General features: G+C 38.3%; 1 protein-coding gene across 1 annotated transcript in view; it reads left to right on the forward strand.

Annotated features, from left to right (window-relative positions):
* Window positions 1–2,490: 2,490 nt before the first annotated feature.
* LOC106513379 (VPS10 domain-containing receptor SorCS1) overlaps window positions 2,491–19,334 on the forward strand; it is a gene marked incomplete in the record, with an annotated part of 60,021 nt that continues 43,177 nt past the window's right edge. The window contains 1 exon segment of the mRNA XM_014002179.1: window positions 2,491–3,289. Coding sequence (XP_013857633.1) covers window positions 2,669–3,289 — 621 coding nt within the window.

Genomic DNA, 19,334 nt, shown 5'->3' on the forward strand with positions numbered 1-19,334 from the left:
TTCATATGTATATTTTTAAACTGAACAAATTGCATTTTCTGAAAAATGCACTATGAAAGCTGAGTGCTGAAGGACTTTAAAGAAGTGTACTGAAAAGGATGGAACTGAGTTGTTAAAGTTCAAAGAAGCAGAACACATTTTAAACAGGAGCAAAATGCTAACTAACAGTGGCAAAATGCAAGCTAAAAGGAAAATAGTAGGTAAAAATTAAAACTAGCAAAATGCTAGTTACAAGTTTAAAGTACAAAATGCCAGCTGAAGGGAAAAAAGTAGCAAAACGCTAAAAGTAACAAAACACAAAAAGCTAAATCCATAAATGTAACAAAAGGCTATCTAAAAGCTAAAAGTAGCCAAACAACGAAAGGAGCAAAAGGCTTATAAATTTAACTGAAAATAGCCGATGTTATTAAATGGTTAAAAGATGTGTAACAAAACAAAAATAGAGCAAGAACATTGATTTAACATTTTTGTTGAAGGAACTTAAGATTCCAGTGTATGAATTGTATTGTTTGTGTGGTGATTATACACTGTAAAAGCDTATGAAAAGTCATCATCACCAACCCCCCCTTCACCCCCCCCTTTTTTTAAAGAGGGTACAAAACTGTCACTGAAGGTACAATTTTGGCCTGTATAAGGTACAAACTACCGTACAAGGGTACAAATAAGTACCCACTCTTGAGGGTACAATAACGGTACCTTTGAGGGTAACACCCCAGTGACAAGCCAATGTACTCCTAAAGGTACAATCTAGTACTTTTTTTTCTGACAGTGTATGAAGGCAAAAATGTTTGTACAAAAAAAGTTATCATTTTGGAAGGTGTAAAAGTTACAAATATGAAAGTCACAGTAATTGTGACTTTCCCTCTCAGCTTTAAGTGATGAAGAGAGAACAGCTCAATACTGCTGCCTTGGCAAGGACTCCCTTGAAAAAATGGTTTATAATCTCAATGGGATACTGTATTTACTGGTAAAAATAAAGGTTTAATGTCAGCTGGAATGCCCTGAATTTGACGGTTGAATGATAAAACAGCACAAAGTTTACAGATAAGGTACAATAAACAGAAAGCCTAAAAAGCAACAGGAAGGGAAGGCTGACTCAGCGTTCCTACGATTAAAAAGAGAAAATAAAAAAGCAGTATTAGCTTCACATTTATTATCAAACTTAACCAGGTAAAAATCAGCCATGACCGCCGTCAGCGCGGACGGATCCTTAACGAAGTCACAACGAGTAAAAACACATTAGAGGAGTTGTAGATGTCTCACACCTGCACAGACATTCCTTCTCTTAATGTGATCTGCATTGTGATAGCCTGCATGCGCTTTAGGTTTACATTACAGTCAAGACTTGAGCTTTTTAGCCAAAGCTCCCCGTGATTGAAATTCTCAGTCCGCCATCAATCTGCATTATAGACTGATTTCCTCTTGTCTGGTGGGGGCTAACTGAAACAGATTGAGACAGCTCTTGCTCGCTGCATCACTAATGGCTGGCAATGAAAGACGTCTCTGTGCGGTTGACCCGTATGTGGAACAGGATCACGTCGCAGCGCAGAGCGATGGAGAGCACAGCTCAATACAGGGAGTCTCTTCGGCATCAGTCACCAGTCAACAGCATCCTCGTCTTATTGACTAAATGTTGCCCAGAAATAGAATCTAATCACAGGGTTTGGACAGGCTCTGGTTCTCCAAATGGTTTACCATTAGCTGACTGGAACAAAGCCAAAAAAAGTATAGGGAAATATAACAATATATTCTCAATGCCTGTATTGCATGGTAATAATGGGCTCTCAATTATTGCCCCGACACTTGCAGAGATCAGAGGAAGGCTTTGCAGCTGAAATGATTACTTGCCCGCCTCTGCTTTGAATCCTCCTCATTATTTTCTGTCATACCGGTCTCCATTAACCTGTAAAGGCCCCAGAAAGCAGAAGCTAAATTCTGCGGGATACACATTTTCTCCATTAGGCTGTGGTGAATGGATGATACAGGAGAGTAGCCTTTAAGTGAAACAATTACCGAGCCATTTTGCAAGCAGGCCACAACAGAGTCATTACCTGCATGGCATAATTGACAGTGAACACAGGCAATCTTGTTAATTGATTACCCAGACCCTGTGGTAATGGAAAATGCAAAGTCCCATTGTATCAGCATCCGCGGTCCTTTAACCTTCCTGCAACACAGATAGACCCCTTAATGGTTCAAGACTTTTCTCCAAAGACCCTCCCCCACCYTCCTCCTATGAGGACCACTCAGTTAGTTCTGTGCTGGAGGGTGGCTTCCAAATGTTTCAAAGTGAAGTAATTTCTYSCGTATCAAAAACCGGATTCTAGACCCATGAGTGAGAAAGAGGAAAAGAAAACTACCTTAATTAAGATTGCGCCTTTCTTCTTCTCTTTCTTTCATAAAGCAGGTTGAGATGAGGATGCGGGTGTGTGCCCCCGCTCCCCTCTCGTGCAGGATTCAGCCTTCAGCTCCTCCTCTGATGCATCGTTTGCATCAGTACTTGGGAACACTTGTCCGCGCGCGGCTGCACCTCCCCACAGAGCGTTTACGGACTCCTCTCTGCCAGGTGATGACAGGAAAAACCAATCGTTCCTGACTAAAAATAAAAATAAGAACATTTCGTTTTTTTTTAAAGTTTGTATTTTAAACGCTTATTAGGTCTGAATTAATGGAGACGCGCGTCGGTCACTGCCATTTTGTCATTTTCTCGGAGTGGATTTGCCTCTTCATAATAACTTCCATCCAGGGCGGAACGGACGCAGAGGTAACGTGCATCCCCTCGTGCCAGCTGCCGCCGATTGAGGCATCATCCCGGGAACCGTGGCTGCTGGATTTGAGCGATTTTAGCGCGGCACCTGCCGAGGAACTGGTCGGGTTTGGTGCGGAGTTGCCCCGCTGGGAGGAAGAGCACAGCSCTGCGGAGCTGAGCGAAGAAAGTTTACCCGAAGTCCAGCCACGGCTGGAGGAAAATAAGACCAGCGGTCCGCAGAGAGACGCTTTRAATGACCTCGGGAAACTTTCCCACCCTTCCCCAAGTGATCCAACTCCCAGCAACGTGACCCAGAATCGCACCGGGGATGGAAGAAACGACCGTTTTTCTTTTCCGAGCGGGAACGTGCCGAGTTGGAGACGACCGCGGAGYGCGGAGACCTGGTCCGGATTCGGAACCGAGGGCGTCGGCGAGGATCCGGACCGGGAGGAGTTTCGTCTCACGAGTTCGACTTTTGCGCTCGCCGGGGACACGGCTCACAACCAGGCGATGGTGCACTGGTCCGGCCAAAACAGCAGCGTAAGTAGCCCCAGTTTGGTTTGGTCAGCTCCAGGTTTTTACGCACGGGCTTGTTTTTGACGCAGTGTGGTCAGTGCGCACTCCTGGCTTTTTTTTTTTAAAAGAATCATTCGACGCTTTTATTCTGACCTGAATGTGACAAAGATGAACTGCTGAGAGAATTCAGTTTTGTCTTCCTCCACCCCACCTCCTCTGCATCTCAAAAACACACACCCTAAATATTTTATTAGACATTTTGGGTGTTAATGTGGCAATTACAAGGAAAACCACCTTAGATTTGTTACACTTTTTGTACTTGTGTATAAGTTCAAAGTTATTAACACCCTTCTTTCCATTTCATTAATATTTATTTTGTCTGACAAAGCCTGACTCTCTGTGTGTGTTTGATCGATCCTATGCTGTGCGTAATTGAGGGAAGTAATGCTTTTTCTCCTTCTGCAGCTTTAATCCCCCTTGTTCAAAAACTGAACAAAAGGGTGAAACTCTTATATGTCAAATTCACAAGTTGAAAAAAATACATTTTCAGTGATTTTTGCTATAGAAAAATGGAAGAAAAATAAGAATAAAACAATAAAATAGCAAAGCTGACTGCAATAGAAAAACTAAGAAATAGAAATGGCCTCCCTAAATATTCTTCTGCAGTTTTTTTTACAATATTGTTTCAATGGTTTCAAACCTCCTCCATGGTGAATGAGAATCAACGTGAAGGCACTTAAAGCAACAAGCAATCTTCCCATGCCCCTCTCCATTTGCAGCTTCTAAGYAAAGAAATGTCAACATCTGTTTCAAAAAAGTCTTTGAGGCCATGTCATGTTTGTCTAAAACCACAATTACTTAGTGCTTTGGGCAAAGATGTGTGAAATATTTATATTTTCTCGAGAAAATTGAATTTCAAGTGAGTTTAAGAAGAAAACACACACTGAGTTCAATTCAACTTCAAAATAAGGCTATATTTAAGTGGACATCTTGAATTTATTTATTAAATTTGCAAAAAAAATGGACCTGAGGAAACAGAAATCTGAAATGTGTGGATGTCAGAATTTAGAAAACTCATATGTAATCCATATTTTAAAGAATGTATGCAGGATGTGAATGAGTTTTTACAATTTAACTGCTCAAATCGGTATAATTTTGTGTCATCAGCGCATATTTAAATCCCCTTCTATCTGAAGGGTTAATGGAGGATTCTGCTAAATGTCAGGTTTCTTAGAGGTATGCACAAAAAAGAGCAAAACATAGTTAAAATTTAGATCATTTATTGAGTTCATTCTTAAACATTATGAACTATTTCTCCACCTTTATTTAAACATTTAAGTGTTCCACCCTGTGTGTTTTGGTAACAAATGTTAATAAGTTACATCCAAAGCTCAATATTTTAATGGGATTCAGGTGGGAGCCATCATTTTCTGGATCCGCCACAATTATTTTCACACATTCATGGCAAACCTCTTCTCCCCCCCCACCCATGATGCACTTTGTCTCTTCCCACTCCATCTTTGTGGCACACCCTTTCCAACTCAGATACAGGTGGCTGCTAAAACGTTGGATTTTAACTGGTTTATTTAATATTAAAAACACCAAAAACACTTTTAGAATCAGATAATTAACATTATTTGAACAAAACATCAGTTTTATTTTTTTATTTTTCCCCAACATATCTTGGCTGTAAGACCTTCTACTGGCATGTTGGCACATAAAAAAATAATCATTTCAGGATCAGGGCTGAACATTTTCTAAAATGTTTGCTTCATTCACCCCCCAAAAAAGGAGAACCTATGAATTAATGTAGTGTTTGAATTTTTCTTACTGACTTATTATTTCAGTTAAAAATTCATTGAGTCCTTGAAACCATCCTGAGGGATATTTAGTTAATAAACACAGTCTGGCAATTAAAGGCCAAGTATTTCYTGAAGGAATTCAGATTGTAGCGCAGTGTTAAATCAACATGGCCACCACAGCTACGCCACAGGTTATTGTGGTAATGCTTGGAATAAGTGTCTAGAATGACTCTCAGCTACTACCACAAAAACGTTACCTCGTTAGCTGTAATTGGGTGTAAATTATACCTGTTTTTGTATTGGCAAAGGTTGCTGCGGCTCTTGACGTGGGTTGACTCCGAATGTAAGTCAGTCGTAGATATACGTTCTGTGAAAGTTTCAGTAAATTTTATTCATTGGTTGGTGGAGTTGATTGCAATGGTTGAGCAAAAGTTTTAAAAAACAGATATTGCACAATCATTTAATAATCAGAGTATATTTTGTTAATCAAATTTTAGCCAAATTTCAGTCAAATTGTCTGAGTAAAGCCATTATTGTGTTCTCTTAGTGGGCTTAACCTTGGTAGCCATCTTGAATTTCACGGACTCCATAAGTGAATCCATTGTAGATGTTTATCAATAATTACTTTCTCACAGCTTTATGCACATTTAGAGATTCATAGGATATTTTGCACTCACTACAGATACATGAAAACACACACAGATGGTGGTCAAAGCTTTGCTGCTGCTGTTTTAGCTTCCACATGAAAACACTGAAAAGTGCCTACATGTTGCTAATTCACAAACTTCTTTTTCTGAGAATTCAAGTGCTTGTCTTTTAGATTTGATTAATTCATCTGACACAAACAATTACCAAGCTTCAAGAATTTAATTAAAATAACAGTAACTTTAATAAAATGAGAAGATATAGCCTATTTACATGTTTGCATTCATTTGAATTAAATTATACTTCTTGAGTTGAATTCAAGCTAAGATGGCCTTGAATCTTTTTTTTTTTTTTACCCTGTGGGAACCCAAGGCAAATGCATCACTTCAAACATTTCTTCATCATCCAAGGGATAAACATGGTTGGGAGCCTCTTATGTCATGGATTTCATGACTAAACTTCCTCAATGTGCAGAAGATGTATGTTCGATGCATGTTTCGTATTGTTTGGCGTGTCAAAGCTTTGTCACTTTTGGAATTTTTTTTTGCTGATTTTTGGATTGTGGTTTGAATAAACTAAAAAAAATATGTTTCATCCTTATTGCTTTGGTCAAACCTGGCAAAAACAATGCTTAGGTTTAAAAAATGAGGAAAAAAAACCTTGAAAACCTTTTTTAAATGAGAGTTCTTTCAGAAACGTATTTGAAGATTGTGCTGCGTAGGTTGCATTTAGTCTAGCTTCATTGAATTATGCTTTTGTTTATTTCTTTGAATTTCATTAGAGAGATGGGTGGGTTATAATTTGGTTCAGGTTTYATTCAGGTGTTGCGGTTACATTGCGCTGTGAAGAGAGAAGGTGAAAAAGAAAGTCTAACTTGCGTGGAGGTGTGAATGTGTTTGTCATTCTGTTTGCCCAGCGTAGCCGTCAAACTGTCCTTGTTCTGCCCATGTGTATGCTGGGACAAGTCTCACCCCCCCAAGACCTTGAACACATTTGTCCTATTTTATATTCACTCCATTTACAAAAATGTGTTTTTTTAAGCTGTTTTGTCTTTTTCTTTGTAATCATAAAAGTGTCAAAATTTCAGATTGGCTCCACCTGCATCTCAGCTTGATGAAATTATAAAACAAACCTGACTGGAGTCTGAAACTGATGCTGAGATCAAAATGTGTTGATATACTGCAGAGTGATTGGTTTGATGGTTTCTGAGTAGAACTGGTGCTCCAATAAAATCCAAACCAGTGTGCTTTTTTAAATAAAAAAAAACAAAAAAAAAAACAAAGCCACCTACTCAGTGTAGATAATATTATTTTCTAAACAGCCCAGTTTCATGCTTTAAACAATAGGCATGTTGATTTCCATTTTGTGTGTCAATTTTTACATTTTTAGCCATTTTTAGTGTTTCTCAATATGTGAATAAGTTTGTGTTCTCTCCATTTGAAGCTAACATCAGTTTGTGATAAATGAGATCAATCAAAAATGGCTGTGGATGAATAAAACTGTACACAAAATATATGTTTTATTTTTTTAATACTAGGATTGTCTGAGGTCAACCTTGAGTAAAACTGGACTAAGTATGTAGGTAAAAAATAAATAAATAAATAAAAAGTTCAGTTATTGGTCTTGGCTTGCCAGTCTCAGCAAACAGGCTTTGGAAACTTTATTATAAATATTGCTACAATTAAATGTGCCCAGTTTGTTGAGTAATTCATTGCTTTGTTTATGAAACACAAGATTTCTGTTGAAATTGGCGAACATTATTAATGTGTTTACTAGCGGCAGCATACGKTACATGTGGCCCCCCAAAATAATTGACTTGGGGGAATGCGATGCAGTCGTCTAAGCAAAACACACCCTTTTCATTATAAATGTCTYGCTGTCAAGACTTTAATTAGTTCYTAACAGGTTTTAAATTAGGTAAATTTAGCCTCGGAATGAACAACACAATATTTTACACAATGCCACTCATTAGTACTTGAACAGATCCACTAACGTCCCATCACAGACATTTTTATGAAGTTCATGGTCTGGATTTTTACCATGAGCCAATAAAATTCCATGTTTTTCAGATGTGCTGTTAAAAACTTGATGCTGYGTTTCAGATCAGTGTCCTGTTGCGTGAATCCATTTCTCCAGCTGTTGAACAGATGTTCCCACATTCAGTTTGTGTTATGGTTAAAACAGCTTCACCTTGTTCTTGTTTGTCAAACGGTTGTTGCTCTGGAAGTCTTGTGGCCTATTCAGTTGTAACTTTGTAAAACTAAACTGTGCTTCCAGGGTTTACAGAGAGAAGACATTTCTTCTAGCTTTCTTTWGACTAATTGAATGTGTATAAACTTTAAAATTGAGCATCCCAACAAATTCATTTTTTAGCTCTTGTACACCCCAATGTCAGATCAGTAGGAAAATTCACTTTTATGGAGTTTGCCAGTAGTTTTGAAGGATTTCAMTTGTCTAAATACTTAATGGTTCTAACTCATTAAGTCCATTGCTGCTTTTCCCCCCCAACAATACTACATTAACACACATCTGAATACTTTACACCAACAAACTGGAGAGACAAAAATCTGGATCGTTCACAAACTATCCAGATMTTTTGAACGACTCCAACTGAGTCGTGGGCAGTAAAATGCCAKTTTTATTCCTCGTAATATCTTTATTATCTTTATTTTTTTCCTCTTGAATCAAGGAGACAATCGCTTCTGCTTCACTTTTTCATGGAACACAGGTGGTGGAGCACAGCAGCTCAGAGGGAAAGGGAAAGGCGGTTTCTCCGTTTGACAAAACTCATGGTTCTGCTCATGTGACATATGCGATGACGTATTTCCCAGTGTGATGACGTAACCTGTTCAAAATCAAATATACGCTGTATTGAACGGCTCTACAGTTCCTCAAGAYCCAGATCCATTCAAAGCACCCTTTGTCCCATCTCTCTAGCAAAGAGGATGTTTTTTGTCTTGGGTTGGGCAAAATCACATAGTGTGCAATATGTCATCAGAAAAGTTATCATCAGGTAATATTTGCAATTTTGCAATTACTGCAATTAGTGCCACGTGATGATGACTCAGTCAATCTGTCCCTTACGAGCAACAAAGTCAAGTAAGCACTGGAAGGCGATAACGCAGGCTGCATGTTGCAAAAAAAAAAAAAAAATGCAGCCACACCTCATTGTGTAAAGGTGGGTTTCAGTTCACAGCTTGCTCTTAACTTGTTAAAATGAAGAAGTTTGTTAATAGTTTCTAAGGATTATTTTAGAACACAGGGAAACAAATTTAGAGTCAAAAAGCTGCAAATGGAATATTAATCGTTATATTAATTGTCATTGCCTGTCATGATTAAACGTGACACATTGTTTTGCCAACATTGCCCAACCCTGTTTTTCATACAAGTGATTGTCATTAAAATGCAGCCTATCTAAGCTTGATGCAAACTTTAATATTCATATTAGGCTTACAGCATGGAATTACAAGATATCATTATAATTCACATGCAAATTAAAATGTATTGAAATAAAATGAGTCAATCAAATCTTTACCATTTTTTAAACAAAATCAAAATAGTTAAAACATCCTCTGATCACCTGCAGAGCACGTAAATAAAAATAACAACACTGAAACAAACACCTGTAAATGCACCATGTAAATCACTGGGGAAAAAAAAGCATAAATCTATAGTTGGTACGTGAAAAACAGCTTTAGGTCTTACAGCTCCTGTCTTTAAACAATGGATTCTCTGTTATAAGCTCATGTTTAAGATGCTATTAACGACTAATCTTGTGGCCAAAGCAATTACTTCTTTCCCTGCAGTTCCACCAGATGTGAAAACAAGATAAAACTCAACTACTGATTTATCCAAAAGATCTGATAGTTTGAGTAAACTGTTGGTGTTAAAAACATACATTACGAGCATGCAAAAAATATCTAAGTAGGTCTAAGTTTTTATTTAAGTTAGTCTACAAAATACAGAGAAAAATAATAAAATAATACAAAAAAATTAAATTAAAAGTGACATTTTGTGCTCTCATTTTGTATTGCATACTTTTTTCATTGTTTAGATTTCAAGACTTATAGTACTCTATAGTACCCCATAAATACAGATACACAGTTAATATTTAATTTGTACTTCAAACTGAAAAATCAAAATATAATTAAATGCTCTTATGCATAAAACAAAAAAAATAGAGAAGCATAAAAAGGTCAGAGATCAAGAAGAGACATGCGCGATTTTGTTTAAGCAAAAAAATGAAGGACTTCTATAGGAGGATGTGAGTGTCAAATATCAAATATGGTTATTAAAAACCTTATTAAAATTTGGCTTCCTCTCCTTGGCTGAACAAGCAATAGTAGTTGAGCAGCCAGCATGAGAGGAAGTTATTTTAAGGCCCAGGCCCAGTCATTAATTCAGCTTCTTCCCTTCGTTTTAACCGTCCTATCACACCTAGAAATCGAGTTACTGCTGTGTTTGGGAAGAATTGTTTTCCTACAGAATAGGTCACAGTATTAGGAAGATTTTCAAGCTATCCTAAATAAATTTTACATGCAGTGAACATGGGGGTTTTATGAGCTCTCGTATATTTTTTTGAAACAAAAAACAGCAGAGATGCTCACATCCCCAATCCAATCTAAAGACATCAATCCTTGAATGCATATCACTCCATACTTTCAGTATAAAAGTTTAGACAAAGATATGTTGAGAAATTAAGATAACTGTTTTGGTCACACCTTAAAAAATATATATACTAACAATAAATCCTTTGTCACATTGCATCTGCAGCATATCCATAATTACCAAAACTTATGGTTCAGTAAGTTTTCACCATCATTTTCATTCCCCACCAAACTGGAACAATTTTGCACTTTCTGTCTTTTTCTTTCTACACGTAGTTTCCTCCATAAAATGTGTTGACATGATCAGACACCCGCCCTGGTGTTTATTCTGAAAAGATGATGCTTTTCAGAATAAACCTCCACTGGCTCTCGTCTCTCCCAGGAGGCTGCAAAGGCAGTCAYGGGGGCTTGATTTTGCCATGTTTCAGAGATTGAACATCACAATCATGAATAAATTCATGAAAAACCTAATGACAAGAATGATAAGAACACAACTCAGTGTAACTCACGCAAAGAGTTTTTTTTTTACAAGTTTGCAGCTGGGGCGTTGCCTTTGCTGCTCGGAAAAAGCCGAGCGACTGGTTGTTAATGCTCGGCGCTGCTCAGAAACTTCTGGCWGGCTGAGTTCAGCTCTGTCAAGCCACCAAGCCTTCCCGTGGTGAGGTTGTCTGACGCCTTGAAACCCATGCTGTGTGCATTCTTTTTATTGGCGAGCTATGTTCCCCTCTTGGGGTTCCTTTCTTCTTCATCAAATGCGATCTAAAAGAGCAGAAATATCAAATTCTGGTCAGGTAACATTGTTATTTTTTCTCTCCCCCTTTTCCTTCGTGAACGTGATTATGTTAATTTGCAGGGAACATAATGAGATCTCACCTCTCTCACTTTTTTTTTCTTGTCACCAACATCTTTGTGTTTGCACTTCTTTGAGGTGGCTTAAATCAGACTTATGCCATGTGCTGTGCCTGTTTGCTTTTGTGACTCATTGTATGTAGTTTCATAACCAGTTCCAGAATAAGAAAAAAAAGGATAGCTTCAGAATAGTTGCAGTATCAGCTGGTAAGCAAGAATTCAGTTTGTTTGTTTGCAGATACAGCCTGAAAATAATATGTCTAGAGATTTACTGTTTAAACTTCCAAGACATCTTTGAAATGCCTTTTTTTTTACCCCTGTCCTCAGCTGGTTTGTCTTTACTTTGGCAATCTGTTTATGAATCAGAAACTCCCTCCCAGTTGGCAGCATTTCTCAGTGCTCTGTCTTTGGCCAATGCTCAGTTTGAACCTTGTTTTTTTGTGCTTCACTTTTATTTATTTATGTTTYTCACAGTTGCCACCTCAGTGTCACATTTGGTGGATGGTGAGCAGGACACAGATCTGTCCACAAGGAAAGCTGGTAAACAAAACTAAAGCAACATCTGAACTAATGAACTACAAGCTACAATTTGCGTGTGGTATTTATTTATTTTAATWTTTTTTATTTGAGGGGTTAAGCAATCTGACAAACAGGCATAGCCTATATGTACTTAAAAGGATGATTGCTGAGTGACAACAGGTGTCCTGATTACTAATGACCTACAGGTGGTGTTTCAGAGCTGTAATTAGGGAGGACATTTATTAGTACGGAAACAGAACATAAATCAGTTGATCTGCTAAAACTGATCAAAAGCAGCATTTCTTTATTGAATGCATATTGCCCGCTGTCCTTCATTGTAGACCAAGATCATTACAACATTGTTCTGTACCTGCAGTGAAGAAACTGTTGACATGATTTTCMTGGATGTTTATGTTAAAAGTTGTGGCCATTTTGGCTAAACTTTGAATAAATTGTTATTCTCAGTCTCATACGATATGGCAAGATGTTGCACTCACGGTGTGTGCTGTGAATCTCTTTCTTCTACCACTAGAAATTTTGGCTCAATATTTGTAAAACTGAGTTACAGCCATTTTAGTGCCAGCTAATGTCTGCCAGCCCTGTTGCCCACCTTTAATAGGATTAACTCATTGACTCAAAATAAGTTGTAGATGTTTAATGCACTGCTTAATTTCTGAAAGTAAATGATAAAATGGTAAATGGCCTGAACTTGTATAGTACTTTATCACRTCCCTACAGACTTCAAAGCGCTTTGAACTTCAGCCATTCACCCATTCACACACTGATGAAGCTACAAAGTAGCCACAGTTGCCCTGGGGCRCTTTGACAGAGGTGAGGCTGCTTTGCACCGGTGCCACCGGACCCTCTGACTACCACCAGTAGGCAAAGTGGGTGAAGTGTCATGCCCGAGGACTAGATGAATGGAATGGGAGATTGAACCAGGAACTAACAACTCTGCTACAGCCGTCCCAAAGTTCCATTAAAATCCATCCAGTGGTTCACAAAATATTGATAGATTTTGTGAACAGATATATGGAGTTGGAGTTTTGCACAGTGTTTTGGTCCCTTAGCGTACATGTTGAGTATCATCCCACCACACCAAATTTTAGGTCTTYATCSGAAAAACTGACAGAATTATAGCTATTTTTTGTGTTTGATAGCATCAGTTACTTGCGGCAGCTATCCAATATGTGTGACTCAGAGTTACTCAGTTGTTGACGTTCATCCAGTAATTACTTTCTGCAAGTTTCATTAAAATTAACCTTTTACTTTGCAAAATATGTCAGTACCGACAGAGAGAAGAGCTCACACAAACACAAGCAAAGTCATTATTATCTTATTTTGCATTTTGGTGAGGGGTGAAAACCAAAGTGAGGCAATRACAGAAGCTGAAGACAAGATGGGAAGTAACAGATAATTTGACAAAGAACAGAAAAGAACAAGAACAGATTAAAGGGGTCCCTGATTAGTTGTAACAGTAGACATTTGATAAACGTATATTTTAACTGTAAAAAAGACTGTAAAAATACTGTAGGCTTAGTTTTGTAAGTTTTTAAAAATACAGTATATTTTAACACGGACGGAGCCATTTTATTTACACACAAAGCATTCTGGGTAAATGATGACGTGTGCAGGTCCTTGGTGCGAGGCTGCTAGCGAGCGATATCCAGCCTGAAGGTTAATCTTGGACAATATCTGATGATCGGCTCTTTTAAATGAAACCAGTGAGCGTTGACAAAGAGGAGAAGTAGAAATGACTCAGCCTGTAACTGAAAATATGGATGGAGGACAACAGAGCTGCTTCATGGAAGAAGAACCCCAGCTTAGCCTGTTAGCATTTGTGCCAGTGCTGATGCTATATTGCCTTATATGTATTAGCTCGGTGCTAGCATGACAAACAAGCTAAACTGAGGTCCTCCATCTATGTTTTCAGTTACAGCCTGAGTCATTTCTACCTTCTCCTCTCTGTCAACGCTSTCTGGTTTCATTTAAAAGAGCCGATCATCAGAWATTGTCCAAGATTAACCTTCAGGTATAGCTCGCTAGCAGCCTCGAACCGATGACCTAGTTGACATCATCATTTACCCAGAATGCTTTGTGTGTAAATAAAATGGCCCCATCCGTGTAATATATTTTTAAACTTTTAGTGTAAAAATGATAAAAACTAAACATCCTACAGTATTTTTACAGTCTTTATTTTACAGTTAAAATGTATGTTTATCAAATAAAGTCAAATGTTACAACTAATCGGGGATCCCTTTGATGCATTGCAAAAATGATGGTTACTGAGCGACACCAGGTGTGCTGATTAGCCTACTAATGGAGTACAGGTGTAAGGAGTTAGAAATAATAGAGGACTATTCTTAGTGCAACAACCAAACCTGTCAACACATTACTAAGACACCCCCCGCTCCATCACCACCGCACACACACAATCAAAAAAACCATTATTAATTAAATAAAAATTAATTAATTAAATAAAACCCCTCACATTCAGAATTTGTATTCGCTCACTTGAGCTCTTCGTTTAGAATTTACAGTGACGGACTTTTGGCAAACAAGACAACGCAAACACTTTGGTGAAGCTAATGGGTGAGAAAATACCTTTGCCCAGCATATTTATCTAATTCATTGCTTTACTTGATTAATGCCAGACGAAATACACTTTATTGAAAAAAGTCCTAAAAGCATTAAGTTTGTCAACTTGCCAACAACTAAAAAATAAATAAAATAAAWAAATCAGACCTCCCCAGCAGACACAACAGTTTGGTTGGGTTGAACAAGCCGACCCTCTAGCTGTCTAATAATTGCKTGCATTGATCAGAGCCCCCCCTTTGTGTTCTCTGAGGTTTCCCAGCTCTGCGGGCTGCCGTGGCCGAGCTGCCGAACAAGGCTGGGCTTTCAATTACGGTGAAGGAGCAAACAATGCAAGAGTATGAGCCCGAACAAGATGGAAGTTTGTTTCAGATGGTTTATCAACCGAGCTTCTGCTTCGACATGGTGCCCTTGTCTCTGCATGAGGCATCCAATGATTTCAGACGCTCGCTGTTCTGCCTGAAAGTCCCAGCTGCAACAAAAACATAGAATCTGTTCATTTAAAGTACTGCTCAGTTGTTCAGAATGGTATTATTGCGAGTGGAGGTAATAGAGTGCCAWGAGTAGCATTTATCAAGTTAATCTCTTCCGATATGTTAATGTTTTATGTACAAAGCTTGAGCGCATTTATCCCATGCTGGTKAACTCTTTCCTGCATGTGTTCGAGTTCTATGAGGTAGTTTGCGTTGAGCAAAGTGATGATGTGAATCTTGTCTATAATTTATGATTGCAGTGACCTGCTATCCACGGGAGAGCCAACAGCTCCGACTTCAAACAAACCCGACTTCAGCACAACATCTGCTCTGTGAGGAAATGTTGCCTTTGTTAATGAAGTGATATAAATTGATGTGGAAGACAAAAGCCTCTGTGCATTTTGGGCCTGGCTCAGGTGCTACCGAAGACCTGCTGATGGGCTTTTCTGCCAGATGATGTTGCTGATGTGACTCAGAGGGCAATAAACAAAAAGAGGAAATTTGACTTTTTTCTTTYCTTTCTTTTGTAATTGAAGATGTTAAATGGTGCTGTTTAATGTGATAGTATCAAATATTTCAAGAACTATTCCAGCCTTTAGGRAACACGGATTGGTTTGATTAGCTGTGTTTTTAGTACCAAGAAAACCATCTGTTGCTTCGTTTTTGTCATCTTGTTATTTATGCTTGTCAAATCATTTTTCCTCCCAAAGACAAAGGACAAGATAAAAACCTCAAACGTGACCAAGTCTTTTACTATTTCCGTATTTATCATTATTAATATTCCAGTCAGTGACTCCCATAACTATTGCTATTACGATATCATCCATCTGTTTAATTGCTGCTGCAAAATGTGATGACAGTTTTATTGATGAGGGAGCTTRATTCCAACAGCTGATAGAGCTGGATCAATGAGCTGCCGAGAGTGGGAACGAGCTGCAATGTAAACTCTTGTGTCAATTGTTTCTTTCGATAGCAGAACGTGCTGCCTTTATACTTTGATTCCACTTAACACCTTCATTTCACACGGGTAATTCTTTCAGCCTAAGCCCCTGAAGTAACCATTAGGCATCCATTCATTCAGACACMGTGATCAAATTCATCCCCGTCCATTTACTCCCAAAGATTTCAGATTTACAAAGGATTAGGAGTTGAAAAATCCATTTGCCTGCTCTTGGATGTTAGGTAATCCAGTTTGGGGATCTGTTAGTGCCGCTGCAGACTAATGAGCTCGGCACATCTCATCACCTTTTGTTGGAATCTAAAGGCAGAGATGCGTTCAAACGAGAGGCATTATTATTTCAACAGAGCGCACGTCGGCGTTATCAGGACTGTTGTCTCGTTAAAAGAAGAGCCTTCATCCAGTGATTTCAAAAAACATTTTTTATGGCCTGCAGGACATGCTGGGCTTCAAACACCTGCCTGACACAGCTACAAAGTGAATATTGTATCAATGTATTGGTGTGTTCCTGCAACCGCGAAGCACTCAGGGACACGCACTCAAAAAAAAAAAAACATTTCCAGTCAGCAAGACTGTTTTAGGCACATTACGTTTGCAATTCTTGGATTCATCCCAAGTAAATGCATAAACCTAATTGCCACCGAGGAGAATGATTGGGTAAAAGGGGTAATTTTTTTCTTCTTCCTTCACACCGCGGCAAGTTGTTTTATTGTAAATGACCGTGTCTGTGAGGGTATGACTTCTGGAAGGTAAAAAGSCTGTTTTAATGGTTGACCATAAATCTCTGCAGTACAGACCGGGACACTCTGTAACAAGCTCGTTACAAGCTGAGCGGATTATCACCCAAAGAGATCAACCATAAAGACGTTCACACATTTAGCACCAAGTGAGAACTTTCTTAATCAGCTCAACTGCAAATTTCAAAGTTATTTTTGGACATGGATTCTGAAATTCACAATCCATAATTAAGGTAAAACTCAAAGCTTTGAGTTTGAGTTTTTATACTGATAAACATCTTGCACAGTATTTTTACATCAGTCAAAACAAGTTGGAAAGTAGACTTTCTGATAAATCATTAAATAACATCTTTATGCAATAGAATTAAAAAAAAGAATCATGTTTTGACATGTCAGAGTAGTTACAAGGGAAATCAACTACATAAATCTGATTTTTATTTTTTTTTATTTAGACTTTTATCTTGTCTGAAGCATTGGGGGTTTAGAYTGACTAAAATTAGACTTATTTGATTTCAGCCTGGTTTGGAAAATCTCCTGTTCRGAGTGTGTTCAAGCCGAGGATTAATGAAAAACAAAAAGAAATGCTTACATGATGAAACTCTTTCTTATCTAAATGTCACCCCAAACACTCATAACAATTGATAATTAGAGAATAGCTCTGAAAGATGGCCAGAAAGGCTTCCCTAGAGAGCAGTTTGATGTGCAGGCTTTCTGATCACACAACAACAGGCATGCAGGGCATTGCTTTGGGTGGTTATTTGAATAAGAAAAAAAACAGTGACTGCTTTATTTTTGTTTCTAGGACTGAAAATATGCTGAATTAAGGCTGGGGTTTTTCATTACTTGTAGTGAAGAAAAACAAGTTTAAAGCATTCTAAAAGGACTTTTTGCATCAGTAATACTTGCAGAAATATTCTCATGCCTTAATATTTTTATTTTTATTTGTTTCTAGGTGGATTTTTTTCATCCAGTAATTAATTAGGCATCTTAAAATTTACAGTTTTTCATGTTAGATCCAAAATACCTGCTTTATTCATTTGGTTTATTATTAGTGTTCATTAGTTTTGGCAGTTATTACCTAATCACCTGCAAAATTTAACTGAATATGACTTGAGTTGTACACGGTTTTACATTTAAACTCTGTCAGGGTCGTAGCTCACAATAATAATGTTCATGTAAAAGAAAGTAGTGATGCTGAAATCTTCAGCTCAAACATCAGCTCATAAAATGAAGATTAGCACGACAGAATTCCTAATAATAATAAGATTCTCACTTACACAGATTTGTTGTCAGGAGGCAAAAAAGTCTGAATCAGACAWAAAAGTGTTTCATTAATTGCTGTCGCTTTTGTAGCACATTTACTTATAAAATTGTATTCTACTCAAACACGTCAACTTCAGCTGCTCACATAAAAAAAATGTTTTTGCTTTATGTGTGCCGGTCCAAAAGAAAAGTTTGAAACGCCACAATGTCTCAAAGTTTATCTCCAGGTTGTTGCACTTTCTCTTCTTTTCTCCCACTCTGCACGCACTCACTCTGGTCCACGCTCTTGGTTTACAATTAGAAATTGACTGACATGGCAACAATGAATTCTTTAAGCGGCTGCCTGCTCTGATTGTGTTCTAAGCACTGCCTCGGGAGCACAGAGCCTCGGCTAGCTGTGAAGTGCTGGTCGGCTGCCGGCTGCAGCTTTAATCACCAGCCCGAGAGAAGGAATCCTCAGCTGGCTGTACCTGCCAGCCGTAGCGCTAAACACCTGCATCTCATTTCTGGGTGGTGGTTAGAGCCAAAGTCGTGATGTGAGGCCACGTGCAGCCAGTAAAAGCAGTTCATGATTGGAATTATTACCTTTTCTCTTCGTGCCGCTACCAAGTAGAAATTAGTGGCTAATTGCAGTTACCATAAAACGGCAACCTCAGGTTCCTCTGAATGACTACAAGGGATTTTATTTTCTGTCCCCTTGCTTGTTTGGCCGATCTTCCCTCTGCAGCAGCAYATCATCCTGGTCAACGTGTCCTCTCCTGTGGCTTAAATAGTCTTCATCAGTCAATGATGGGGAGCTGAGCTGGATTCCTGGAGAAAGTACAAGTTCTCACCCCTCCATGGTGTACCTCATTGCTGCAATAAACTGCTACATGTTCCTGCTAGAATGGCTTATTTTGTCTTTAGAGCAATTAGATTTTTGTAAAAAAAATAGACTACAGCTGTATCAGTAGGGTGCCAAGAGTAAAATAAAATGTTTAAAATGGCACAAACACATTTTCATTATTTAGCTCACTTTCTAAGTGTAAAAACCTAAAAATTCCATTAATATTTAATTGTTATGAAGCTCACTGTTCTCATATTTTCCTTGTTTTTACTAAATGTTAATCTGAGACACCTCAGAAAAGGGGTACAAAGGGGGCTTGTGAAGTTACAATAAGGAGGAATTCAGACCAAATCATTGCAGTTCCTTTTTATATGGACCCCAACGGAAGAAGGATTTAAAAGCATGATTTATCTCCCTAAGTATTTTATATTGAAATACAGTCTTTGCTGTTGGTGCACATCTTTTATGATGTCATCATCCTGCGACAAAAGCAACCTCCAATGCTGCTAAACCTGCTCCCTACATAACGTCAAATTTGCAGCTGATGCTGGTGACTGAGCTACACTTCAAAGTGCCAGACCATAACACATGTTGAATTTTAACCTTTGCCGTCTTCAGCAGCATTAGCAGCATTTTATTTTGCAGGATGATGACATCACTTCTGTGCACCAACAGCTAATGTTGTGCTCCAATCTGAACTACTTCAGTGTAAATTTCAGCATTGTAGTGGTCACCCTGGGTGGAAAAAACGTTCCACCTGCCTTTGAACTTGACCACGGAAGGCCTCCTTTAAAG

The sequence above is a fragment of the Austrofundulus limnaeus genome, unplaced genomic scaffold (genome assembly GCF_001266775.1).
Source record: "Austrofundulus limnaeus strain Quisiro unplaced genomic scaffold, Austrofundulus_limnaeus-1.0 Scaffold0, whole genome shotgun sequence".
Taxonomy (NCBI): Eukaryota; Metazoa; Chordata; class Actinopteri; order Cyprinodontiformes; family Rivulidae; genus Austrofundulus; species Austrofundulus limnaeus.